Source organism: Zonotrichia leucophrys, chromosome 1 (genome assembly GCF_028769735.1).
Source record: "Zonotrichia leucophrys gambelii isolate GWCS_2022_RI chromosome 1, RI_Zleu_2.0, whole genome shotgun sequence".
Taxonomy (NCBI): domain Eukaryota; kingdom Metazoa; phylum Chordata; class Aves; order Passeriformes; family Passerellidae; genus Zonotrichia; species Zonotrichia leucophrys.
Genome location: NC_088169.1, coordinates 3,986,159 through 4,013,945, shown reverse-complemented (window position 1 = coordinate 4,013,945; position 27,787 = coordinate 3,986,159). Strand labels below are relative to the sequence as shown.

Genomic DNA, 27,787 nt, shown 5'->3' with positions numbered 1-27,787 from the left:
CCCAGGCTGTAGGATCCATTTATGACCCTGCTGTTCCTGACATTGCCCAATCCCTTCACATTGCCATTGTTAGCTTCCATAACATCCTGTGACGACAAATTCCAACATTTCCTGACTCACTCCATAAAAACATTCTCACTCTTTTCTCTTTCAAGGCAATCTATTAATTTCATTGTGTCTGCTAATTTTCATTATGGTGTTGCAGGATTTTCTGACTCACTCTTCTGCATTCATCTTTATGATTTTTTGTAGCTTCCTTGGCTTCCTCTCCAAATTGAAAAGTCTTTTCAGCCTCCTCATGGAGCAGCTGTTTCCTCCCCTCCAGCTGCTGTTCTCTCTGTATTTCTCACATCCCCAGGTCTTCCCTGAGACCAGACTGCACAGCCTGTTCATCACAGCCAGGTCTGTATGGCTGCAAAGCCCTGCCATCCTGCTGACAGAGCATTTCCCTGGGTCTTGGCCACTGCTGCACCTTGGGCTGATGCTTTTGGAAGGAGCTGGAGCTGCTGCAGAGAGCCCAGAGGAGGCTCCAGGATGAGCAGAGGATGGAGCAGCTCTGCTGGCAGGAAAGGCTGGCACAGCTGGCATTGCTCACCTGCACAGGAGAAGCTTTGGGCTGAGCTCAGGGCGGCCTTGCAGGGCCTGGAGGAGCCCCAGGAAAGCTGGAGAGAGACAATTGCCAGGGGATGCAGGGACAGCACACAGGGAATGGCTCCCAGTGCCAGAGGGCAGGGTTAGATGAGATATCAGGAGGAAATTTTTCCCTGTGAGAGTGCCGAGGCCCTGGCAGAGGTTGTCCAGAGAAGTTTTGGCTGCCCTTGGATCCCTGGAAATGTCCAAGGCCAGGTTGGACGCTGGAGCTTGGAGAAACCTGGGACAGTGGAAGGTGTCCCTGCCCAGGCTGGAATGAGATGATCTTTATGGTCCCATTTCAATTCAGGCCATTTAGTGATTCTATCATTTATGCAGCTGCTAAAGTCAAATGTCCCTGGATCCCTGGAAATGTCCAAGGCCAGGTTGGATGGAGCTCTGAGCAACCTCAGATAGGGGAAACTGGATGATCTTTAAGGTCCCTTCCAAACCAAACCATTCCATGATTCTATGACTCCATAGCTTTGTACAGCCCACAACCCTAAAGATGGAGAAAACATCTGCAGAGTGTGAAATTAATGCTTTTGCAGACAAAGAGCAGATACGACAGAAAACACATTTATTTCAACTGCTGCACAATGGGAATCTCAATCATTTTCAAAAGCCAGCTGAGGGAGAAGTGACTCACATGGCTTGTGTACAGGAAGCCTCTTTGCAGTTTTCAGTGCTGAATTTCTTTTCCTCTGAAGTCACAGGGGTGTGAGTGCTGCTGAGTGGCAGCAACGTGCTTGGCAGTGTTTGGACATGGAGACAGACGTGGTTCCTGCCCTGGAGAGCTCACAATCTAAATGTGACATGGACAAAACTATCCCAACACACAACAATTGACTGAAATACCAGCTGTCAGACAGCAGATCCATTTAAACAAGCAACTGGAATACCAAATATATATATAAAGGTTACAGGTGGGACAGGGTGGTGGCTGTGTTCTGTTTGTGTTTTTGTGTTCACACAGGCACTAAAGGTGGTGGTGCTTTGCTTGAGAAAGGGATTTTCTTTTCTTTGGCGGGGTGGCTCCAGCTGGTGCTTCCTGAACAAAAACAAAGAAAAATTCAATTAGAACTCAGCACTTCTGTGAAGTCACAGATCTGAACTCTTGACAAGGCTGTGATGAATTAATCCCCCTGCAACAGATGAAGCCGGATTTGGGAGAGGCAGCATGAAAGAAGTGATGGATTTCCTGCCCTGCTGAGGTGCTGGGAAATCCCACCTGCACCTGGCTGGTGAAGCCTTTGGCAGCTACCTCAGAGTGTGAGTCAGCTGGGAATCCAGCCCAGGACGGGCTGGATGGGGCTTGGAGCTCCCTGGGACAGTGGAAGGTGTCCCTTCCCATGGCAGGGGGTGGGACTGGATCATCTTTAGGGTCTTTTCCAACCCAAACCATTCCATGATTCTATGGATCCTAAAAGAGCATTTTGTGTCTGTGATCAGGCGAAGTCCCATCATCCAATGGAAAATCTGCTGGAAATTCCAACTCTCTTGTAAGTTTGAGTTTCTCCCCAGTAAGTGATTTTCTCATCTCTATTTCAGTGCAGGGGAGGAGGGACAGAGGAAGGAGAAAACCTCAAAACCTGAAAATTAAGATTAGAAAGCACATGCTGACAGAACTTGAGCAGTGCTGGTGTGCTCACACATCTATACAGGACAAACCCTGCCAGGTGCTTCCTCTTTTGAGGTTGTAAGTTTGGACTATTTTCAGTAATTTTATACTGAGTCATATTTCTCCTCAGGTTCCTCTTTCATACCATTATTTTAAGTTTTCAACTAAATTTGAGAGAGGAATTCATGTGAGGCATAGAGCTCCTAAAAGCTGCAGTGGAATCAGTAGCTGAGTAAGAGAGGAGAGGGATGAAATCTTATTCCATGTGAAAGACAAGCTACAACAGCTAAATCTACTTTTGACTCATCAGCTGGGTACTTTGTGCATGGAAACTTCGCCCATCCACAACAATAATTTAAAAAATTGCTGATTTATGTTACTTTAAGGGTATTTAGAAACTGTGCTTGATGTCTCAATATTTACCTGAAAACCTGTTCAAGAAATATTGTGCCACAGGGAGCTGTACTAAGATTCTTCCTGCTCCTCCACCTCTTCCTTTTCTTCTCCCTCTCCTTGCTTGTCTTCTTCTTCCTTTGTTATTTAATAGAAAATATTTGTAGTTACCATATAGGAATTGAAAGAAAAAAAAAATAAACAGTCTTGAAATGCAAAGCTCTGCTTTTACAACTGTTCTGTTTCTAGTAAATGCATTTGAGATTCAAAAACAGAATTAATGTCTAGAGCTGGAATATAAAAACCCTCTTAGGTTAGAACACATGGTTAAGCTGCATATAGGTGCTTAAAATCAAAATAAGAATATGAAATATGTGTAAATGTGACAAAAAGTTCAGTATTTTTAATCATACACTTTCCTGAAGCAGTAAACAACTAGAGATTCATAGCACAGGCACTAGACTCCTGGATGATCTAAAAATCACCTGGAATCAGATAATATAACCTGGTTTCTATCTCTGAAGTTCTTATTTCTCTCTTTTATGCAGGAGAAATGACACAATTGAAAGACAACAGCCCTTTGCTTCAATCAACACTTATCTGAAAGCTGGAATTTGTGTGACACAGACAACAATCTCTGCTTATTCTCTTTCTACCGTAAATGAAGCTCTGCTCTGAAAAACAGCTGGAAATTGCTTTGAGGACTCCTCTGCTCCTCTTCCAGCCATCTCCTGTCCAAAGGCACTCCCAGGTGCATAAATCAGCTTTAACTCAATCTGCCACCCCTTCACAAACTGCTTGGACTGCAAAAGTGATGTGAATTTCTTCCTGGCATGATCAAATAACCAATCAAAGAATCAAGAATGAGCTTTCAGCCAGGACTGCAGGTCATATACAAGCACAGATTTTTGGTTTTCCTCCCAGGCACCTCCTGTCTGTGCAGGAGTCACACCTGAGTTGCTGAGGTGAAATCCTGCTTAAATACCTGCTTGGGAATGGAGCTGCTGCAATCAGATTCCTGGTTTCAGCTGTTTTTCAGGAAAAACATTGCACTAAAGAATCATTCTGCAAAACCAGAAATGCAATACAAACATCTGTGGATTAGAAGTTCTTATGCCAAAGGAGTATTGCCTCTCTGGGCATTTTCCCTCAGGAAAGGTGCCTTTTTTATCTCATCAGAACTCTGACACAGGGCCAGGAGAGCACACACACAAGCCAAATCTTTCAAATATTACCAGTCTCCATCCAAAATTCAAGTCAATTAACTTTACAGGGGGAAAAAAAAGGTTCTTTCTCTTGCTTGAAGCTTTAGTTCGTGGTGCCAGGGTAGCACTAACCAGGCTTGGTGACCCTCAGCAGCCTCTCTGCACTCTGCTGATGGCTCCAGGAGCTTTGGGGCCAGGAAAACAAATCCTGGGAGGAGCAGCTGAGGGAGCTGGGGAGGTTCAGCCTGGAGCAAAGGAGGCTCAGGGCGGACCTCATTGATCTGCACAGCTCCTGACAGGAGGGCAGGTTAAAAATGAGAGGAAATGGCTTCAAATGGCACCAGGGCAGGCTCAGGTTGGAGATTGGCACAGAAAATTTCCCTGGCAGAGTGGTCAGGCCTTGGGCTGAGCTGCCCAGGGAGGTTTGGAGTCACTGAAATGTCCCAGAGCAGTCTGGATGTGGCCTTGGGGACAGGGATTGGGGTGGTGCTGGTGGGGCTGGGGTGGCACTGGGTGGTCCTGGAGGTTTGGGCAAAGCAGAGAAGTGTTTGAGGATTTGCACCTGGCTGTTAGAAATTCTCACGAGGGAAATATCTCCTTTATGGGCAGAGCTGCCTAAATTGTCAGAATGAGTTTTCACACTGAAAATGCAATCACAGCATGGTGTCAATCAGTGATTATCAAAGATGGACTTGTCATGGGAGTCCTTGGCAAATTTTACTGAAGGCTCTGTGACAGACAATTTCCCTTCCATTTACAGCTTTTAATGATTAAAGGCCCATCTTTGTCCCCAGTCAATAACACCACAACAGGACCAATCATTATCTCTAGCAGAATATGACTGTGGTGTGTTTACTGTCATGAATAAGAATTTCCCAGCTTTTGAGTGAAGCAAAAGGACTGAAAAGGAATTAAATACACACAAACAAAAGATGATAATAAAATATCCAGGTGTACTATACCCCTATTGCTGCATGCTCTTCCTCGCCTTCCTACAAAAGAGATACAAAAGTAAACATTAAAAAGATAAATTAAAGAAAGAATATCAGAAATGAGACAGGGTAAACACAGCAGAAGTTAAACACTGAATTTAGGAAAATTATGTGGAATTCACTGGATTCATTTGGAGATAATGTCCTCCAAATTAACTCACAAAGCACATTCAAGCTTAACTTTTATATTGGAAAAGGACTATAAAATCATTAAATTGAGCTCCCTTTTCCTCAGTTACTTCCAATCAAAACTGCTTCATTGGCAAGCAAAGATTTGGAGCTGGGTTTTATTTCCTTGTTCAGGTGGAGTTTTTGTGGGTTTTTTTGGTAATTAGCTGGTCTACAAAATGCAAGTATAATCAGAATTATAGAGAGTCTTATCCATGCTATATATCATCATTCAGAATCTGGCTTGTGATTCTGTTAAGTGTTGTAGGCTGCAACAGATGCCTTGGCTCAACAGGGAATAAAAAATAATACAAGCTGGTTTTAGACTGTAGATTGAGCAGAAGTGATGAGAGAGATAAAAAAGAAAAAAAAAATGAATAGAATTTAATGTTAGATCCTAAGCTGGCTATGGGGGAAAGAGCCAATCCTACTCAAAATCCCAAAGACAAGAGGCAAATGTCACGGTGCCACACAGAAGGCTGAGGGGTTAATTTGAGTTCTCATGGAATGACTTAAGGGAGTGAGCTGCAGTGCCAAGGTTTAAATATGGCCTGGGGAATTGCTGAGACAGGATACAGACTTGCATTATAACATGATTTTTGAACATGTTTCTAAAATAATTTTGCCCTGAAGGGAGCCTAATCTGTACTGAAAACTGATTTAACTGGGACACCACTTAAAAAATACCCGAACCTCCAAGCTTAAATCTGAAGTCAAAATCACAGTGAAACCACAGAAAATTTATCACCAGCACATGGAGTGACCAGCAGGCTCCATGTGGGCTGGAGCTCAGTCTTCTCTTCAAGAAACTCCAAACCAAAGGAGACAAAGCAGGAATGGGAGGCACTGCATCCATGCAGGCAAAACCCTGGAGTTTCTGCATTTCTGCATCTCCCAGGAGCAGCAGCAGGATTTGGAGAGAGCTCCACACTGAACATCCCCTGCTGCTGAGCTCTGGAGGAGCCTCCTGAAACCTGGAGCCTCCCTGCAGCCCCAGGGCTGAGCCAGCCCCAGTTTGTTCTGGTTTCTCACTGGTGAAGGCTGAGGTGACTTCCAGAATTTTCCACAGCGCTGACATTTCTCCTGCAAAGCCACTGGAGAAAAGCTGGCTTGGTTACACCCCACAAATGGGAGTCATTTTGGAGGGGGTTTGGAGCAGTGCTAAATAAGGCCAAAATTCCAGCACTGAATTCCCGCTGGAATATTAACTCAGCCATGGAACATAAAACTGCCATCTTTCAAATGTTTGTGTTGAAAATACCTCTATCCTTCAGGACTTAACATCCAGTGGAGATGCTCTGATGGAACCTGGCAGTCTTTGAGCATCTTTGCTTTCATCAAACCCTGCTCAGGTTTGGAAATGGTATTTTTACTTTCTTTTACAAGCAAAAAATGAGATACAGAGACAAAAGGCGGAATTCATCTCACTGTAGCTGCCTCAGAGCTGCTCTTCTCATCTAACCCTGTCCTCTGTGTGCTGTCTGTAGTGAGTGAGAACAGCAGAATTCCTACAGAATGATTCATGCCATCCCAACAGAAGTGATAATTGGGATGAACTATAGCAAGGCAGGCAGATGCCACAGCACTGAAGTGATTTGTCCTGGGTGACACGAGAAGTGGGTGGTGGAACAGGGCAAAAAGTGTTTTCTGTGCTCTCTCCTCTGCCTCTCCCCTCCCTGAAAAACTACAAAGAAATCTATATTTTCCACTTTTAACTCCAATCGTTTCTGTGAGAAGTGGAGCAAGGTGCTGGTTGCATAGGAGTGGTGCTGCATGATGTCAGTGCAAAGCCTCTCCTCCACAGCTGCCTGACACATTTGCAGATAAATTCCAACATTCTGCTCTCATTTGAAAAGCATTAAAGCAGAATGCCAGCCAGAAGGGCAAGGCACCCAAGCCAGGCAGCACTTTTGGCTCCTTTTATGAGCCAAAAAAAGGAGTTTGATGGCACTCACCTGCCAGCTGAAATTCACAGCAACATGAAAAGTGCTTGGACATAATTTTCCTTAAGGAGGAATTTAGTTCCCACTGAGGACTGTCTGTCCTCATCAGTGTTTTGAAATGATGAGTGGGACTTCCCAGTGGCTGAGATGTGCCTGAGGCTGTGTAAAAGGGGCTTTTCCAGCCCAGCAGTGACCAGATCAGCCACTATTAAAAAGGGCAGTGGGGAAAGGCCTACACAGAGATGTTTCCTCTGGAGGAATATTGCAGCTAGATGACAAAAAAAACACCCCAAACTCCATTTATTCTGATCTTTGATGTAAGAGATGATGCATTTGTGCTGGATGTTCCCCAGGGACCATCTGATCTCCAAACACAGAAGAACCTGAGAAGCAGGCCTGACTCCCTGGGAAGAGTCAGCACCCAAATAAAGCCGCCCTTAAAGGACACCCTGAGCTGCACTTTGAGATCTGGAGTGCCAGAGCAGGAGCAGACAGCAAGGAAAACATTGGCCTCCCTTTCTCCTTTCCTCCAGGGGATTCTGCAAGGCCTGGAGAAGTCCCTGTCAGATCTGCAGCAAACATTTACAGCCAGATTTATGAGCGCTGCACTTGCTGCCATTGAGAGCAGCAATTTGGTTTTTTATCCAGGCAGGACTCAGATGTCTAGTCCTAAATTACCCTCCATAACTAGACTCTGGTTCCCAATAACCATCAAAATAAAATAAAAAGCTTGTGGTAACAAGTGGCAAAAGGCAGCTGCTGATATTCAAGAATCAGAACAAAGTTCCCTGGAGTTTTATTCAGGTTTGACATCATCCTGATATCAAAGAAAGCACATCCAAAAGACACTTTGCAATCAGTCACCCTGGGCCACACCAGGAGGCCTTGTGGGTTTATGTTCTATGTGCTTAGCACAGCTAAAACCCTCAGATCACAAAGAGAAAGGAGAAATTACCTGTTGACCTTCTGGTGGTGTCTGGTCAGGCTGAGCCTCTTCAGGAGCTCCTTCTTCTGCCTTGTCTTCTGTGTGTGCCTCAGTTTCCTTCGTGGCATCAGATTGTTCATCCTTGGAATCAGATTGATCTTCTGTGGCTTCTGACTTCTCCTCTGTGACTTCTGACTTCTCCTCTGTGGCTTCTGACTTTTCAGTTTCCTGGCAGCAAAAGGGAACTCACGGTCAGCTTCAGGGCACATAATCAACAACTCATTTCCATAAAATTCTTGAGTTTCTTATTTATGAGAAAGTGTTTTTCTTTTTTTGCTTCAGCTCTCAAATGAAAATTCCCCCTTTTGGGGTGTATTTCTCCTGTGGAAAGAACACTTGCTGGCATGCTGACCAGGTGGGATTTGTGTGGGGAAAACATGAATTCAAGCACTTCTCAGCTTAGCAGGTTCTCTAACCTTCCTCTGCAAAGTTCAACAAAAACCAAAGTTCACCCTGATGACACATCTGAGTTTCAGGGGGAAAAAAAACCCTTTTGCCACCAGCATGAATTCCAATTAAACATCATCCAAAAGCTCCAGGAAAACAGAAGTAATAAAGGATTTCACATTTAGTCTCTTAACTTTCTTGCTTAAAAACACCAGGAAACTCTTCCCACATCAGTCTCTCAAGCCCATTTATTCCAGCATCATAACCAAGCACCTCCTGGGAAGTTCTTTGTTTGACAAAAATCCTGGTGTCCTTTCAGCCAGGTGGCTCTGAAAGGTCACAGTGGCTCCCACACTGTGTCAGACAAAAGGAGGCCTCGAGTGGCACAGCAGAAATGTGATGAAATGCAAGAGCATGAAGTGCAAAGTCACCTTTTTTGGGGACAGGCAGTTCTGGATCAGACATTAGAAAGTGATTTTTCTATTGCACTTTAGGAGCTTGTCAGTTAATGATCATCAAGGAAGAAAAAGATGGATGTATTTAAGTAAGCATGGGATAACTGAGCCTTGAGGGTGATGTGACAATAAAAAAGGTTAAAAATGTGATCCTCACATGCATGAGGTGAGGCAAAGCCTCCTCTGGATTGCTCTGTGCCATCCCAGTCACTCAGGCTCAAAAAGGAGAAACTCAGCCTGGAGCAGGTGCAGAGAGGGCTCCAGGAACATCTGAGGGAGTGGAGAGCCTTTCTTATGAAAGGGGGACAAAAAAAGTTCACTGCTTTAATCTGTTGGAAGTGATGCTGTGAGGGGATATGGTGGCACTCCCAAAATAGATCAGAGTAAACATCAGACAGGGATAGGACAAGGAGGAGTGCTGAGGGAGATGCAAAGTGAGTACAAACTGGCTGTGAAGAAAAATTCTAATCATCATCAGTGGGAGATTTCAGAAGTGATTTGTAGTAGGGAGGTAAAGGATCTTATGCATTAAAAGGAAATTTGACCCCTTCTGATGGGTGTTATCTGGGGTGGGTTCCTCTGGCACTCAGGGGAGGTCCTGTCCTGTGCCATCCTGAGTCCCACAGGCTTTGGGAAGAGCAGCACATCCCTGAGAGGGCACAAACTGCTTCCCCATCCCTGTGACCCAGCCCTTACAGCTCAGCCCCCTGCTTGCTTTGGGGTTTGCTGCTTTTCCATCATTTCATTTGTCTCCACGGTTCAACAGAAGCTCTCATTCATGTTCCCCTGTGCTTTAAACTTCACAATCCTTCTCCAGTGTCCCCATGATGATTTCCTCAGCCAGTGCTCTCATTCTGCAGAACAGGACATGGCTGGCTGGCTTTTATCCCCAGAGCTGCTGGCTGAGTGCTGGCTGAGGGATCTTTGTCCAGGATGTGCTGTGGGACATAAGAGATGTGCTCCTGCTGACATCTCTGCTGGATGGGGACAGAAATGACAGAAAGGAGCTCAGCAATGTTAGGAAGCAGATATCACAGCAGCTCGATGTTTTTGCTGAAACTTGACTGCCTGTAAGGCTTGGTGCTCTTTTGGCAATTGTCTCCTGAGTTGTGGAAAGTCAGTTTTACACCCAAAGTCAGTTTTACACCCAAGTTCCTTGCAGTGAAAGGAGAGTGGGCACAAAGGTCCCTAAGCTCTCCTTCCTCTGGAAGTGGAACAGGAGCTGATCAAGATGGAAAAGCTTTAAAAAGCAAAACTTTCCTAGCTCACAGCACTTTCACACTCTGTCCCACAGCTGCACAAGGGTTGCTGCCAGCACGTGGGGGATGCTGGGGAGAGGGATGAGCAGCTGGAGGGGAGCAGAAGGAGCCGGAGGAAGGAGGAGGGAGAAAAGAGAATTTCTTTTTCTGGCAATATCGTCTCATTTCAAGTGCACATAAAACTGTGGGCTCACTGCACTCTGGTGCTGGTGGCATTGTTATTAAAAACAGATCTACAGAGACATTTGTTTGGCTTGGTTTGTTGTTTATTTTTTTTTTTTCCCAGAAGCCAAAAAATGTTTGAAGATTGAAATATGTAGTAACACAAACATACACTGAAATTCTCTTGTGCAACATTGTGTTAATACATTATTTTCTTAAGGAAATGGAAACTTCCTAGAGGTACTTTCTTTGCAGAAGTTTCTTACATGAAAACGACAGTGTTAATGAAAATTAAATTAATAGAATCACTGATCATTATTGGGGTTGGAAGGGACCTTAAAGATCATCTCATTCCAACCTCCTTGCCATGGGCAGGGACACCAGACCTGGTTGTTCAGAGCCCCATCCAACCTGCTCTTGAAATAGATTCAATATTTATTTTCAGCACAAATATTAACATTTCATTAAAATCCATACACTCAGGATTTTTGGCTGGGACATAAAATACATAAGAACCACAGAGAGCACCCTAATTAAAATGACCCTTTTGTGTGAATCCATCTCAGATGAATCACATACTTAGATCATAAGGCACAAAAAAGAGTTGTAGCTGAGAGAAATAAACTCTAGAAGCAGCATGTTATCAGCCAGAACACACACACACACACACACACACACACAGACACACACAGAGTTCTTGTTAATTATATGGAGAACTCTGACATTCAGAACAGCATTGCCACACTGGCTCTCCATAGAAACACAGAATTTCATTTTCAGCGAATTCAAAATGAAGTACCATTTCTAAAGATTGGCTGACAGGTCATTTTCTCTTTAAATAAAATGCACACAGCACAAATTTGTAATTCAAAGCAGATTTAGGAGAAGCCTTTTTCCACTAACTTAAGCTTGAGTATCTACAGATTTGGGGATATCAAGATTCTGGATATTAAGATCAAGAATCATGGGATTAAGGCTTCAAGTAAGCACAATACTTGAAAACAGACCCTGAAATCACATGAATCACTGAGTTCACTGAGTCAGACTAAGCATAAAAGTGGTGCCAGCTTTAAAAAAATGCACCCAACTTTTGAGGCAGCTGAGACTGACACACCTGACCTCAAACATACAAACTACACTGATTAAAGCTCGGATCTACATGTGTATCCTATTAGGACATCACTACTCAGGCCAATAATCCAAGATTAAACAGGATCTCTCAGAAATCTGTCATAAATTTGAGTGATCTTTGGGTCTTAAATCTCAGCCTGCCCTGAACCATGTTTGGGACTAATCCAGACCAGGAATTCCATCAGGTGAGGAGGTGTTTGGTATTAATAAATTAAATTACTTATTAACACAAGCACCACGTCTGCTGCTTCTCTCAGGCACAGAAAACTGTTCTGCTCAGCCCTGCTAAATGATGCTTTAGAAAACACAAAAACCATTGTGTGGTCAGGACGGAACAGGAGAGAGTGTGATGGGAGCTAACAGACTTTTGCTGAAGCACCACAAATATGGATTTGTTTCCTGTAAAGTCACTCAATTTTATGGGCACATTGCACCCTTTAAGGCCATAAATATACTAGGTATGAGAAAATCACTGAATCAGAGAATCACTGAATTATTTGGGTTGAAAGGGACCTTAAAGATCATCTTGTCCCAGCCTGAAAAGGGACACCTCCACTATCCCAGGGTGCTCAGAGCCCCATCCCACCTGGCCTTGGACATTTCCAGGGATCCAGGGGCAGCCACAGCTGCTCTGGGCACCCTGGACCAGGGCCTGCCCACCCTCACAGGGAGGAATTTTTTCCTAAAATCTGATCTGAATCTGTAATTTTTCAGTGTGAAGCCATTCCCTGTGTGCTGTCCTTGCATCCCCTGGCAATTGTCTCTCTCCAGCTTTCCTGGGGCTCCTCCAGGCCCTGCAAGGCCGCCCTGAGCTCAGCCCAAAGCTTCTCCTGTGCAGGTGAGCAATGCCAGCTGTGCCAGCCTTTCCTGCCAGCAGAGCTGCTCCATCCCTCTGCTCATCCTGGAGCCTCCTCTGGGCTCTGCAGCAGCTCCAGATCCTACCTGGGCTGGATGAAGCACTCTGATATACAGAATATACTAATTTATAGAAACAACAGATCTAGAGAATCTGCAGAACTGAATGTGTATTTTGCACTGGCAAATGAATTGGCAAAAATTTAACTATAAGTATTTTGTTGGTAAGTTATAATTTGTTGAGGGAGCCCCAAAATTTTCATCTGCTTCCTCAGATGGAAGGAAATAAGCTCAAAAAATAAGCTCAAAACAGTCCTGGTCAGGATGCTGTTGGATTGTGCTGTGAAACAGCACCATGGCCAGTAAAGAACTTCTCCAATCTTGGTGCAGTATGAGACAAAAGATGGATGGAAAAAGAAATAGAATGTTTTGAGACAAAAGTATCAAACAGGTATCAGCTTCATATTAATCTTTGTCATGTCTCAGCACAGTCAAAATCTCTAGAAAGAAAATGCTCACTGCCTTGTGGTGATTCCATGCTTCATAGTTTGCTTCTTCATTCCAGAAAAGCAAAAACCCAAAACCCACACATTTTTTTAAGAAGGGATTAATAGGAAACCTTGACATATGTGTCACCATCACCATCTCTTCCACACCTGATTTATAATTCCAGATTTATGCTGCTGGAAATCAGTGTCACGAGCCGTGCATTGTGCTTATCTGAGGTGGAGCTGGCAGAGGATGAGGGGGAAGCAGAAAGAGAAGCAGAAGCAGAGCAGGAGAATTCTTTTCTTGACAAAGCGGGCAGCCTCTGCTGCAGTGAAGATGCTGAGAAACATCTCTGCAAGAAGTGTGTGTGTCTGTCACAAACAGGAATAGACTCTGAAAGGGAGACTGTCAGAATTCCACATTTCACAGGGACTTTACAAACACTCTCACTTATTTGTGCTCCCTGGCCTGAAGCCACCACCAAGGCAGCAGTTAATCACTGTAAACAAGACTTGCCTGCTACCAAAGGCACTGACAAACAAATCTGCCCAGCAGAATGTACCAAACATATTATTTTCAACATTTCCAAGGCTGTCACGAAGTAGAAACAGTAATAGCCTCTGCTGACAGCTGGGAACGAATGAATTCTGAAAAATTGTTACTTTGCTTCACAGATATGGAATCTACCAGGACCTTGCATGAAGAAGCAGATAATCTGTGGAGTGGGAAGGTGGAAAAATGCAATTTTCTTTATCTCACTGCTTCTCCACATATCTTTTATAATGACTATAATATGTAATACCTGCAGTCCTTTAAGCCTTTCATGGCTTTGTGGATGTTAATTAAATGAATTCTCACAAGACCCTTGTGAGGTAGGCAAGTCATTTTTATTTCCCTGGGTGGGAGATGGCTCAGCTAAAGCAGAAAGTTTAAATCACTCTCCTTATCATGCAGGGCCTCAGTGGCAAAGACATTTATAACAACTGGGATATTTAAAACACCCCTGAGTGTGTTTTCAGCTGAGGCTCTCAAAGCACTTAGCAAAGGCTCCTTTTTTTTCCCTCTGCTTTTACAGAAGATGATAAAGAAATATTTCCAATGGTGTTTTTCACTCAAAGCTGCTGCAGTTGGACCAAGGCAGATCTCCTGCTCCAAGGCATTTCCTCAGCCAGGTCACCACAAAGCAGCAGAGCTCTCCTGTGGCTCTGGCTCGTCACTCTCTTGATTAATTTCTTTTGTTGGCTCACCCACGTTAAAGATGGCAATATTTTATGAGCTCAGGATAGCAAAGCTGTAACAGTCTCAGTTATAAAACTTCTAATTAGAAGAAGATTGTAATAAAGAAAAAAAACACATTGGTTTCTGTAAAAAACAACACCAGAGGGGAAAAAAATACCCAAAAAACCCAACATAAAATGTTTTTCTTTTGCCAGAAATGTATTAGAACATTGTCAAAATGTGATGGAGAACCACAGGCAGAGTTGCCAAAGGGACTTGGAGAAGGGCTGGGTGAGCCCTTTCCTCCTGCAGAGAGAGGGAGAGAGTTCCATGGTGCCAGTGAAGGATGGGATGGGTCTGATCCCAGCCCTGTGCTGGGGACCAGGACTGGCCCTGCCCAATGTTTTCAAGAGCTAGAAAAGGTTTCTTGTGATCAGCACCACCTAGAAATTCTGTGAGGGAATCTGCAACACTTAAAAGCTGAACATAATGAAACACTCTTTGTGTCAACAACAACAACAAACCCATCAGCTGGAGCCATGGTAACGAGCCTGCAGTGAAAGAAGGCAAGAAAGAAGTATTTTCTACTATTTACTGAAGCAGCCACTTTTTCCCCCCCTAAGAACACTTTGCTGCTCCAACATCTAACATATTGCTTGCCACTGCCTCTTAAGTGACATGCTGAGTCACTGCCAGTGTTCATCTTTTATTAAAATCAAATAAATGATGCCCATGGAAGGGCAGAAGTGCATACCTTTGTGCCTGGAGGAGGAGCAAGGCCCAGGAACGAATAAATAATATTTTCTTCCTTGGCAGAGAAAAAGGATTCAAAATCCTAAGAAAGGAACAAACAAACAACAGAGAATTGGTATCAAAAATCAAACAAAAAGCACAGGAGAAGAGGCAAATTAAGGAAGTTTTGTTATCCCCAGCCCAGGAAAATCCTACATAGATGAGAATGACCATGCATTTGTACAACTGTCTGCATTATCCAAGCCCCAGGAAGAAAACACAGATAAAGGGAGTTTCACACAGAGTGGCAAAATGAATACATGAGCAAATCTCTCCAGAGACTTACACTTTAATTATATCCCATCCATGGCAGAATCAGATAAAATTAAGTGTCTCATTTTACTGTGCCTCAGCTGTACACTCTAAGGCAAAGCTATTCCCTTTAAATGTTAAAATAAAACTTGCTGTGAGTAAGGACACAAAATACCCTGGAACTTCTTTATGGCAAATAAAAGGCAACAGTCAACATGATAGCTCGAGTGAAATGGTAACAAGGAAACTTCATTTTAGAGAAAGGCAGTCTGGTTAGAAAATGATGTTATTTTCAGACTAACTTAGGGAAGGGTTGTGCTGTTCTCTCTGATATCCATGTACCAGCCAAAATGTCTTGTGCACTGCAGAAATGAAATTATAAATCATTACATTAAATGCCTGTTTTCAGTGGAAATGGAACTGAAAAGACCAGGGATGCCTCCTATCCTGCCAGCTACAGCTTGCATGCCCTTTACTGCTTTCACCTCTACAGCACACTCTTATCAATTAAGGAAGTTTTACTCTCACTACTTTTGTCACTGAGAACTTCACAGCTCACATCTTACACAGGTAAAATCGACAAATATTTAAGTTCCAGCAGAATCTCCAGTCAGAAGTGATTGGCCCAGAATCCCAGCCAGCTCTGAGACAGGAGACTGAACATGTCCTGCTGAGTCCTACCCTGCTGCCTTGATCATGTTATCATCCTTCCTCTAATCCCAAATACCTCCAGGAATAGAAGCCTGTAAATAATAAGGTGCTGAATCATCCTTGAGACTTGTTTGTAAAGCCAGGGTAGGAGCTGAGCTGTTTTATTGAGCTGTTTTAGTATTTCCAGAGTATAAATTATTGGAAAGGCTGGAGTGGATGGTTTGAAGTCACTTTAATGCCAACAAGAGTGGAATTGATGACATTTCAGTGCAGTTTGGAAGAGCTTTACAGACAGGACAAATGATAGCCCAATTCAGACTGAGGGGCAGATTGGCTTTCACACAGTCACACCCAGGGGGAACTGCTCTGTCTGGGAGAAGCCCTGGAGCACATCTTGCTGCTGCTCCAGGGCACCCATTTCTCAGATCATCTTCTCATCCAACACCGGCAGTGTCTGCATCTTGCTCATGGATTAAGGATTGGATCATGGATTTTTTTTCAGCAAACAAGAAAATGAGGATATTCTGCAATTTGAAGGGCTGGAATTTGACATGGCCACACAAACACAGGAAATTTCCCTACTCAAAGCAGCCTGAGCCAACCATGACAAGACATGGCAAGAGCTGGGGAACAAAGAGAAGACAACAACAAGGAAAGGCCATGAAGTGGACTTGATATTTTATAGGACTTTTTGAGGAAAAGTAGCCCATGGCAAATGTACTAAAATCCTCCAGAAACACAAAGCCTTGTAGATAACCAGTCCTGAGGACACAAGTAAAATGTATGAATGACCAGACAAGTCCTTATCAGAAGTGGGAATAATCTTCTGTGATATCAGGGGCTCCCTGGCAACAGGGAGTGTGCAATGACATCTCACAGTAAATGGAAGGTCACTTATTTCCTCACACTGAGGAGGAAGCTGTCATGTGTTAAATAAGAGATAAAGGAAAGCCCACAGTGATCATGGAATAGTTTTTATGGTGTATTTGCAGCCATGCTTTACTAATGGTGACTTGTTCACATCTCCATTTGCTGAATGACTAAGGATAACTGTTCCCATGGCAGGCAGTAAGAAAAATAAGGAGCAATTTACTTCAGGTAAGCAATTATATTTTATCTGTATGAAAAGACATAAATGGTCTAAGTGGTGCAATTTGTCAAGTGGACATCAGCAGAAAATTCTTCCCCCAGTGCTAGGTACAGCCGCAGATCAGAGCACGAAGAGAGAGCATGGAAACACCATCCCTGGAGTCTTCTGGAATTCAGATGGCCAAAGCCCCAGACAATATAAGCTAACTTTAAAGCTAACCTGCTCTGAGTAGCAGGCTGGACTACAAACCTCCAGAGGTCCCTGTATTTCCATAAATTTCACTTTAGCAGTTACATAAATGATAGAATCATAAAATGGCCTGAGTTGGAACAGGACCAAAAGATCATCTCATTCCAGCCTGGGCAGGGACACCTTCCACTGTCCCAGGCTGCTCCAAGCCCCAATGTCCAGCCTGCCCTTGGGCACTGCCAGGGATCCAGGGGCAGCCAAAACTTCTCTGGGAAACCTTTTCTAATGCATCACTACCCTCAGGAAGGAATTCCTTCTGAATATCTAACCTCATCTTCCTCTCTTCAGTGTGAAGCCATTCCCTGTGTGCTGTCCCTGCATCCCCTGGCAATTGTCTCTCTCCAGCTTTCCTGGGGCTCCTCCAGGCCCTGCAAGGCCGCCCTGAGCTCAGCCCAAAGCTTCTCCTGTGCAGGTGAGCAATGCCAGCTGTGCCAGCCTTTCCTGCCAGCAGAGCTGCTCCATCCCTCTGCTCATCCTGGAGCCTCCTCTGGGCTCTGCAGCAGCTCCAGCTCCTCCCTGCGCTGGGGCAGCTCTGCAGCTGGGAAATCACCTGAGGGGACACAGGGACAGAATCTCCCTCTCACCTCTGCCCACACTGCTCTGGATGCAGCAAAGGACACGGTCTCTGGACTGCAAGTGCACATTCCAACATCAAATAAAAGCCTTACCTAATAATTCAGAGATGCTTTTTAAAGTACACACAAGGGTACTTTATTCTACAGATTTCAGTTTACAGAAGAAAACAGAGACTTCAGTTTACAAAGAAAACCAGAAGTTTACATCTCCTTTCTCTCTTAGTTTTCTAAGGGTTTTTGTCAAGCAAAAGAAAGGACAAGAGCAACAGAGTGCTCAGTATATTTAGCAAGTGACACAGATGCAGACGTCTGTCTAGACATGAGCAAAGAAGCAGCTTAAGAAAAAGATCAAATGAGGACATAATTGCCAGCACTGCTGGATTAGAATGGATACTTGAAATTGGTTCTGTAGGCAGGCATACAAAATGAATCAATTTCTAATCTATTTCTTCAAGTGGCAATACCAAAGATCTGGGAGAAAAATAAGATCTCAGCTATTTTATCAGCTGGTTCATAGTTTTATGCTTCTCTGACCTCATGGAAACGCTGCTCCCAGGCAGTGTATCTTTATAAAAATCCATCTGTAAGAATCATCCACTTTGCAGTACAAGCTGTGGAGTGGAGCAGCTCTTCATGGTCACTCAGAAAATGTAACAGCAGGAAAGCAGATGTGCTGAGGGTTTTGCTTTCTTATTATGTCATTTTATTCTAGAACAAACAGAAGACTCCTCACCTGTCCCCCTTTCCTTTCCACCACTCCAAAAATTTCACTGAACTGCAGAAGAGGACACTGGACAAGGTCCCAAAGGACCATTCCTCCAAGGCAGGAACCATTGCATCACTCTGATCCACTGTTTCTGACCCACCTTTAAGGAGGTAATGAAGTGATCTCCTGAAAACTATGTATTTTCTGATGTCTGATTGAACTTTCTTTGCTGTTATTTTCTTCCCTTACAGCTCATCCCACCTCCAGTGGATGTAGAGCAGAACACATTTTACAAAAACATATTTTACAAAATCCTAGATAATTCAGGTGTGAAGAAACCTCGGGAGAACACCTAGACAAACGTCCAGCTCAAAGCAGGGTCAATACTGAATTCAGACCAATAATTCACTTTTTGCCACAGCCCTTAAAATAGTTGAAGGTTGTCATGTCTCTCTCCAAACTCCTCTTTCTCAGATTAAGAAAGGGAATATTTAATTTTGGCTTTTTATCTCCCAGGCCATCATGATGTAATGTGTACACAGTGCACATGTGTGAATGGGAACCAAACATTGATAAGAACAACTGATAAGACCATTGAAGGGAAATGTGGGAAAAGAGTGAACCAAGAAAGAGGAATGGGGAAAAATGAAATGTAACAGATTTGATCTAAAAAAATAAATAAAAAAATGACTGACTGTGAACAGAGAAAATAAAAATTAGCAGGAAGGATGAAGGGAAAATATCTTACAAAAAAATGAAAGAGGTGTAAAGAGCTTGACTTGTTTAGCTCAGCAAAATGAAGATTAATAGAGGATACAATTCCCATTTACAAATATACTGGATTGGGCTGTTGAAGCTAAAGGGTGATTTGGGCATAGCAGGAAATGGGAATGAACTGCCTGCATTTAGCCAGGCTACAAATCTAAATGTTTTTAGGTGCCACAAGAGTGAGGCCCTTAAAAACTGATGAGAGCAATATATTTTAAAAGGACTTTCATGAATTCAAGATACTGCACTGGAGTCACACAGAGCCTTGCAATCCTCAGGGATATTTTTAATAAAATGACTGAGGCCAAAGGAGTGGGACACAGGGGAAGATGCATCAGATAAACATTAACCAGCCTGAAACAATTCTGGATTTCTGGATGGCTCTGCTGGCAGAATGCAAATCCCCAGGGTTTGATGGTAGAACATGTCACTTGGGAGGATTTTGCAGCAGTTTGGCAGCCCCTGGCCATGTTCTCAGCCCACACCCACTCCCTGTGCAGCTCCCTCGAGGCACCTTCCCCTGGGGAGAAGGGGAAGGCTCATGCACTGACAGGAATCTCATTACCTTATTTATTTGGAAATAATGATGCCATAAATTAGGCTTTGTTATGCACCCACTGGGATCATTAGCTCTGAGCTTTGAGAGCTGGGCACATGAGAATTCTGGAGACTTTTAGACTAATTGTAAATTTGATTCCGTTTTTAAATCAGTAGCTGCAACTTCGTTCCCCATGGAGGTGTTTTTGCAAAGGAGTATTTCTTCACTTGAATTTATTTCAATATGTAGATTATTTGGCTTCCTGAAATAGCTTCAGACATGCAGGAAAAACTGTGTATTTATCATTTACTGTCAAGACTGACCAGTTGCAACACTCTATAAGGCAATTATTCTTTAATTCCTTATATACTTCTCCAAGGAACGTCAGAAATATTTATTGCAGCACTGACTGCCACAAAATCCAGAGTAAGATATATCAAATTATACTTTTTATTGGTGCAGATTGGATGCTGAAATGCACATGAGCTCCAACACACCAACTCCTCTTTTAGGAATTCTATGAGAAAATGAGAAAACAGCTGCACTCCAATATTCATATTATGAACTTTTGCTTTGAGAGCGCTGAAGTTAATTCTGAAAACTCAGTGGCATGAAAATCCCAGTACAACCTTGCAGGAGCTCACACTGGATTTGTGCAGTAACTCCAAACCAGGCTCACTGTGTTCCCTGCATTCCAGAGCACTTTGCAGGTCCGTTCCAGCCAGCAGATCTCAGCACTTTCCAGACTGGGCATTTCCACCCAGACTGGGAGAAAATAAAAGGTCTCAGATTATCTCTTTTGATTCACAGTCCTAATATTCATGCTGGAACATTATTATCTTTCTGTGCTTTGAACAAACTGTCTCAAGAGAAAGAACCTGTTAGAAGCACATATGAAAATATAAAAGCATCTGATGAGTGCTACAGTTGCTGTTATGAAGGGTTGGATATTTATTGAATAAGCAATATAATGCCACTAATTCAAACCACATTCTAGAACTATTCCAGTAAACAAACATTCCTATTTATTTGTATAATATAATGGAAAAAGAAGAGCCTCTGGTACCTCAGATATCTACTTGACGTCCTTGATAAGTCCAAACAAACAAAATATCAACACTCTTCATCAAAATTAACTGAAACTTCAAGAACTTTCTCCAGGCAGTTTTCCCTCCATTCATATTTTGCTTTCAAAAATAAAAAAATCTGTTTTGTTGCTTTTCTGTACTAAAAAACTGTTTCCTGAGAATTGTTCTTTCACAGTGAATCTCAAATTGTTTTAAGGAGTTGGTTTGACACTTCCTATTAATGGAAAAGAGTCCCTTTCTGTGAGAAACCACTCTCTGGAATATTGAAATTTCCCAACAGCTTCTTACCCCACAGTACCGCTCCTCGTTGAAGATCTGTGGAGGGAGGGGAATTCCATTCTGAGGCTTTTTTTCACCTGGGACATTCTCTCTCATCCATTTCCTGTTGTCCTCATCTCCTGCTATGTCCATTTGCTGGAAGTCAATCTTGTTGGCCTCTAAAAAGCCCACAACTTCTTGCTGCTTCTTTTTTATCTGGGTAGGAGAGAGGGAGAACACCATTCCTTCTTTAAAATGAAAATGGTTTTCTAAAAGCAACTGCTGTTACAAGAACTCAGGGAAGTTTGTCAAGTTTGGAGAAGTTTTAGGTTGGAAAAGGCTCCAAGATCATTGAGTGCAACCTTTGGCTAATCCCACTTTGTCCCCAGCCCAGAGCTCTGAGTGTCACATCCAGTTATTCCTTGGACACCTCCAGGGATGGGGACTCCAAACCTCCCTGGCAGCCTGTTCCAATTCTTTTTCCATGAAAAAAAATCTTCCTGAAAGTTGGAAGTTCCTGAAGTGGGATTCACTTCTCCAGTAGCCCTCAAACTTTTTGAAGCTGAGATTCAACACTTTCTGTCAGCACCCAGAGTGCTGCCACTCCATCCCTCCCACCACACACCCACCCCCCAGCTTCCTTCTTTCCTCCCTGGATGCAGCGACAGCTCCAGCTGAGAAATGAGGCTCAGCAGGAAGCCTCCTACTGTGTTCCCAGATCTGGGAATGTGCTGTACAGATACCTATGGTGATCCTGCCTCAAGCCAGCAAAGGTCAGAAAATGTACAAGTTTTCCTCAGCATGTTACATCCTCCTTCTTCCTCCCAACCCAAGTGACATTCAGCTTTCTGTGAACCTCATTTCTCTTGTCCCTGTTCTTTAATGTTAGGTATAAATAAATTTCACAGAATCAGAATCGCACAGTAGTTGGGATTGGAAGGGATCTTCCAAGGCAGGGTCACCTGGAGCAGGTGACACAGGAAAGTGTCCAGGTGGGTTTGGAATGTCTCCAGAGAAGGGGAATCCTTGTTTTCCCTGGGCAGTTGTTCCAGTGCTTTTTCACCCTCAGTGTAAAAAGTTCTTCCTCACGTGGAGGTGGAATTTCTTGTGTTTGAGTTTATGGCCATTGCTCCTTGAGATATAATATATAAATATGAGTTAAGGCTCAAGAAAATCCAGCACAGCTGAGCTCCTGTGTTTAAATAAATCCCCAATTACAGAATGACATTCCAGTTGGACCACAAAGAACATGTTATGTACAAATAAATCTTGTTACACACAGCTTCTCTGACACCTAAAATTCACTCATGGTCCTTTTATTCCCTCTGATGCTGGTTCTGTGCAGGCACTGAGCTTATAACCCATCCATTTACTCTGAAAATGTAACACTCACTGACTTTCCCTACTAAAGGAATGCAGCTTTTAAAGAACTTGCCACCAGACACAGCTGGAATGAGGCATCAAGGTAATTTTTGTATCTTGTGATTTGAAACCACATCCTCCATATGTCAGACATCTGAACACCTGAGATTAAAGTGACACCAAGCTAGTGTAAATCAGAGGGACAGGCAATGAGATGAGAAGTAAGTCAGGGATTATGTATTTCCATAATCTAATAAAACAGAAGAGCTGAAGTAGAGTGATAGCCTATTATCCTGAAAGGATGAATTCTCATGAGTAGATAAAATTTCTTTTCCTTATACAAACAAAGAAGCATCTGTCTATACACAGGCTTGCTAATAAAAAATAACAAACATAAAATTATGTACATTTTTGTGACAACAACAGAGGTTTGCAGTGAGCTAAAGAAAGTGCATCACTTTGAATGAAAACACTAATCCAAAGTGGTCAAAAGCCATTCAGCTGACAGAGTTCAAAGCTGCTTATTTCTATTCTTATTTTCTCTTTTTAAACAGAAGCAATCTCATTAGTGCCTATTTAGCTGCAGAGTTATTTGCAGAACACATCCAGGCAGCAGAAAGGATTGCTCAAGGGACATTTCACTGGAGAAAGTGGCAGGATAATGCTTGTGTAAATGGTTAATAAAATCTGCAGGAGCCAGCAGCAGGGGTAACATCACATGCTCTGAGAGCCAGGCCACTCAAGTGCTGGCAGCTGCAGGGGCAGGCTCAGCCTGTCCCTGTGGGCACAGGCACTGCAGGAGATAGGGCTCCTGGAATAGCTGCTGCTCCAGACAGACGCTGCCTCTGAGGAGATAATGGACATGGAGCCAGAGATCCTGTGCTCCCCTGCTTATGGAAGCTCTCACTTTGAAACTTGGCTTCATTTCTCTTCAGCTTGACGTTCATAATGCACAGGCAGCACCAGGCCTGAAAGCAAAATATTGCCTGAAAAAATGAATGCTGAGGTAAAGCAGTGAAGTTTCATGGAATTATGCTGCTAAAGGAAAAGGTAAGGAGTTTCTGACTATGACAATGAGATAAACAAAGCAGAGTGTGAAAAATGCCAGTCACTTGTTTTGAAAATTTTAAAAGTTTAACAGTAATAAAATGGTTATCAAAATAGTAATACAATTAGAGTAATAATAATTTGGACAATTTGGATTAGGACAATATGAGACAATAGAAACAAAGAGTTACAGACGTCCAGGTACCTTTTTCTGGGCAGCACGAGCCTGGAAAAGGACCCCTGCTAACAGAGGATTAACCCTTAAAAGCAACAGCCTGTTGCATATTCATACACCTCATACATAGTGCATAAATTCCATTCAAACACAGGATTCTCTCTGGTCATCATCAACTTCTTCCTCTGAATCCTGACAACACCTTCGAGAGGGGAAGAAGTTCATTTCTCCTGATAATGGAGCAATAAATTCTCTTTCTCTGAATGATTCAGGTGTCCTGTGGCTGCTATCTCACTGCAAGTCCTTTCTTTAAAGAAGTATCCTACATAGCATCGTTTCTATTTTAACATTTTGTTATAACCTAAAACTATATTTAACACACGACTTAAGAGAATTAATACAGCATAACTTTATAACACAACACATATAATATTCATTGGAATATTTGTGAAAAGCCAATCATAAAATACATGCATTTTTCACAAGAGGATGTGCTGTGCCTTAGGGCTCACCATCACTGGGGTTTAGGCAGAGCAAAAGACTTGGGACTCAACCGAGTGTGAAACCACAAAGCAAACCTTTGTTGTGGGTGGCACTAAGTGGGCAACCAAAAAAATCTCTCCAGGAAGCAGCACTGACAGACGGAAATTCAGGGTGTAACAACACAAAGGACATGCAAAGACTTTCCCAGAATGGATGAGACTGCAGGGGCTTGTTTGTGCCCTCCCTTGTCTGGTGGCATGGGAAGAATTCAAATTACTTGGGCATAGATTACTTGGAAAGTGGTGATGAGCAGGATATTATTTCAGCAATGCCAGTTTTTCTTTCAGCAAAGCTTGAGTTGCACCACCCCTAGCTACTAGTTCCTTAAAATCATAATAAAAATTTTTGTTTTAAATAAATGTTATCTAGCTAGAGTGTAAGAATTGCCAGAGAGTTTGTGGCTTGAGCATCCCTGGAAGTGTTCAGGGCCAGGCTGGATGACAGAATCAGAGAATGGTTTGGGTTGGAAGGGACCTTAAAGATCATTCATTCCATCCCCTGCCATGGCAGGGACACCTTCCACTGTCCCAGGCTGCTCCAAGCCCCATCCAGCCTTCCATTTCCAGGGATCCAGGGGCAGCCACAGATTCCCTGGGAAACCTGTGCCAGGGCCTTATCACCCTCACAAGGAAGAATTTACTCTTAATATTTAATCTAACCCTTTATTCCTTCATTTTAAGGCCATTCCCTGTGTGCTGTCCCTGCATCCCCTGGCAATTGTCTCTCTCCAGCTTTCCTGGGGCTCCTCCAGGCCCTGCAAGGCCGCCCTGAGCTCAGCCCAAAGCTTCTCCTGTGCAGGTGAGCAATGCCAGCTGTGCCAGCCTTTCCTGCCAGCAGAGCTGCTCCATCCCTCTGCTCATCCTGGAGCCTCCTCTGGGCTCTGCAGCAGCTCCAGCTCCTCCCTGGCTGGGGCAGCTCTGCAGGTGGGAAATCACCTGAGGGGACACAGGGGCACAATCCCATCCCTTGCCCTGCTGGTTATGCTGCTTTTGATGATGATTTGAAGGGGGAAAGTTCATTAAATGTCACCAAAAGCACAGGAAATAGAAGTATTTTAGAGGTGTCATAACCACAAGCAGCAGAAAGCAAGACTCTAGGAAGTCCTCTGTGAGACATGAATTCTCTTTCTCCCACAATTCAGAATCTTGCAGGATTCTAAATTCTAAACACCCCTGTGACTAGCAGCAACATTATTTTATTTTTTTTATTGTTTGCTCCAAGCCAAGCATTTAGTGCTTTTTAGTGCTATAAATAAATGTCTCCACTTCTGCCTGCCTTAATGAATAGTTCAATATCAGCTAAGTCTGGAGCAGAAAGATAATAAAGCTGGAGATATTTAAAATAAATTTTTGAAGCATCAAGGGAAAAATACAGACTGCAGATTTGCCCCAGCACCACAGTGAATTATAACACTCCTGCATCTGATTCACAGCACCAGAATGTCACTGGGTTCACTGCATTCACTTGCACAAAGTGTTTATTAACATGAAAACCACTTGCAGTGGCTAGGGTCACCATGTAGTAGATAAAATAGAGAATTTTTCATTCTTTGCCAATGATCCTCTGCTGATTTACACCAGGGGCTGTGCCCATCTTATCCTGAATTCAAAAACAGCACCATGCATTTGATGGGACCAGCCACCAAATTTGAAGAGTTCACCAGTACTAATAGGAGTATTTAAACTCCCAATTTACACTGTTTAGGGATTAAATTAATTCCTCTCAGGAAAAGCTGTACATGCTTGATACAAAATTTCTATTTAATAGGATTTTAGTGATATATTGAGGTTTGTGCTAACCCTCTGTGTGGGTGAATTTTTTTTATATATACCGGAACTCATGAAAGGTTTGTTGAAAGGATACCTTCCATCCATACTCATCAGAAAATGTGGAAAACTACTCCAGGTGTACTTGGCATTGCAGTTCAGAATCAGTGATCTGACCACATGCTGAGATTGCTGCAGATATACACACACCCATCACACCAGAAAGGAGCAAATACAGAGGAATATCACCCTGTGAAGATTCCATCATTTTCTTTTGGAGTCTTCAGATCAAAACAGGCCAAACAGGAGCAAGAAGAATGCCCATGCACAGCACATGGCAATTTATAAAGTGAATGTTTTATTACAAATTGCAAGCTACCAAACCTGAAATTCCCAACTTTCTCTTCGTTTTTTTCCTCTTGTATCTGAATTTTATTATTTTAAAAAAAATTTTAAAAGCTAAATAACAGTAGTAATTTTAGAATGTAAGGCTTAGGAACAGGCTGGTGGGAGAAGTGCAAATTTCCTCAGCAAGGAAGGAAATGATCTTCGGTAAAGGACCCTTGGTTCATTTCCTACAGATGATGATCCCATAAATGGGGGGGGGTTTTTTTGGAGTTTTTCCACTCTGGAATCTTCTTAAAGAAATGCAGCTGGTGTCAGGGAGATCGAGATGTAGTCGGAGCTCTGTGCCAGCCCCAGCCAGTTTGTTTAGCCGTGTCGCTGGGAGGGCGAGGGAGGGAGTGCCAAAGGAAAACTGCAACCTGAGCTCATCTGGGAACTGGATATAAAAGGAAACAGTCCTTCCCCGGTTCCCACCTCCCACGGACTTCCAACCTCCCTACTATTCACATGCCCTTCCCTTCAGCTGATACTCTCTGCTGACAGCTACAGCAGTAGATCTCAATGCTAAAAATCATCAGTATAGCATTTCAACAGACACACCCCCCCTCCCCAAAAAAGACTAAAAAAACCCAACCAAACATCAACAAACAAAACCCGAAAACCCAAACAAACAGAAACAATTAAACCCTCCTCAAAAAACCAAACAAGAAAAAACCCAGAAAAACCCAAGCAAAAAAACCACAAACAAACAAAACCAAAAAGAAAACACCAAGTAAACAAAACACCTCCCAAAACCCAGGAAAAGAAGGAGCTTAGGAAATAAGTTTTTTTAACTTTATCCAGCTCCCAAGTTCTTTCTTAGGCAGAGTTCCCCCTTTGCAGGAGCAGTGTCCTAAAGTCTCTTTTAAAAACAAACACTTAATTTTCTTCTGTAAACAGTCCAGTGTTGCTTTTGCACAAACACAATACCCACTGTTTCCTTCTTCCGTTTACATATATTGCAAATAATTTCCCAAACATCAGTAAATCTATGAAGTGACAGGTAATTTAAATGTAAATGTTGTAAAAGCTCACACAGACAGGAATTCTCTACACCTTGAGCAACTTTCAAGAATAAGGTGGTCAGGGCAGAATAAAAATAATAAAATGCTAAGAATTCCAGTGGGTTTTTCATCACATGCAGGCTCTTTCCTGGCATTTCCTGGGCTAATTCCCCACCCTGATCCCAGGAGGATGTTAAAGGTGTCACCTACCGCTGTAGAGCCCGAAGATGTGGCCACAAACACTTTGATCACCATGCTGGCAGCGGTGGGAGTGAATCAGCAGAGCAGCCCTGCTACCCACGGGTCACCACGATCCCTGGAGGAATCCAAAATGTCCCTGAGCTCCTGGGCTAAGCCGGGTGCTAAATGGATGCTCCCTCCCCCCTGCAGCCTGGCTGCTTTGCCCTCTCTCCCTCTCCTCGGGGTCCCGGGTTTTCCCACTCCATTGGCTCTTGGGGTATTTTGGGACGAGGATTGGGCAGTAAGAGGAGCCAGAGCAAGGGGTTTGCACCTGCCCCTGGCCTTATTGCGTGAGATTGACAGGGTGGCAGCCCAAAAAAGGCAAGGGAGAGTAGTGCACCAATGAGACAGGGCTGGAGAAATATTTGGGAGAGGGGGAAGGGACAGCTGAGAAGGGAGAAGGGAC

At 43.3% G+C, this 27,787-nt stretch overlaps 1 protein-coding gene across 1 annotated transcript; it reads right to left on the bottom strand.

The window, feature by feature from the left end:
* Positions 1-1,193: 1,193 nt before the first annotated feature.
* On the bottom strand, positions 1,194-27,638 carry SH3BGR (SH3 domain binding glutamate rich protein). The gene is made up of 7 exons (XM_064705417.1): positions 27,352-27,638; positions 20,891-21,076; positions 14,648-14,728; positions 7,908-8,105; positions 4,812-4,841; positions 2,675-2,782; positions 1,194-1,681 (listed from the first exon to the last, which is right to left on the bottom strand). Exons 1-6 carry the CDS (start codon positions 27,394-27,396, stop codon positions 2,717-2,719), a joined length of 606 nt encoding a protein of 201 aa, XP_064561487.1. The 5' UTR covers positions 27,397-27,638; the 3' UTR covers positions 1,194-1,681; positions 2,675-2,716.
* Between the last annotated feature and the right edge of the window lie 149 nt (positions 27,639-27,787).

Bases quoted from the DNA above. Each gene is read 5' to 3' on its own strand.
- SH3BGR (XM_064705417.1), bottom strand. From the start codon at position 27,396: ATGGTGATCAAAGTGTTTGTGGCCACATCTTCGGGCTCTACAGCG. The intron at 4,842-7,907 runs GTAATTTCTCCT...TCTCTTTTGTAG, and splicing joins CACCACCAGAAGGTCAACAG to GAAGGCGAGGAAGAGCATGC. The intron at 2,783-4,811 runs GTATAGTACACC...TAAATAACAAAG, and splicing joins AAGAGCATGCAGCAATAGGG to GAAGAAGAAGACAAGCAAGG.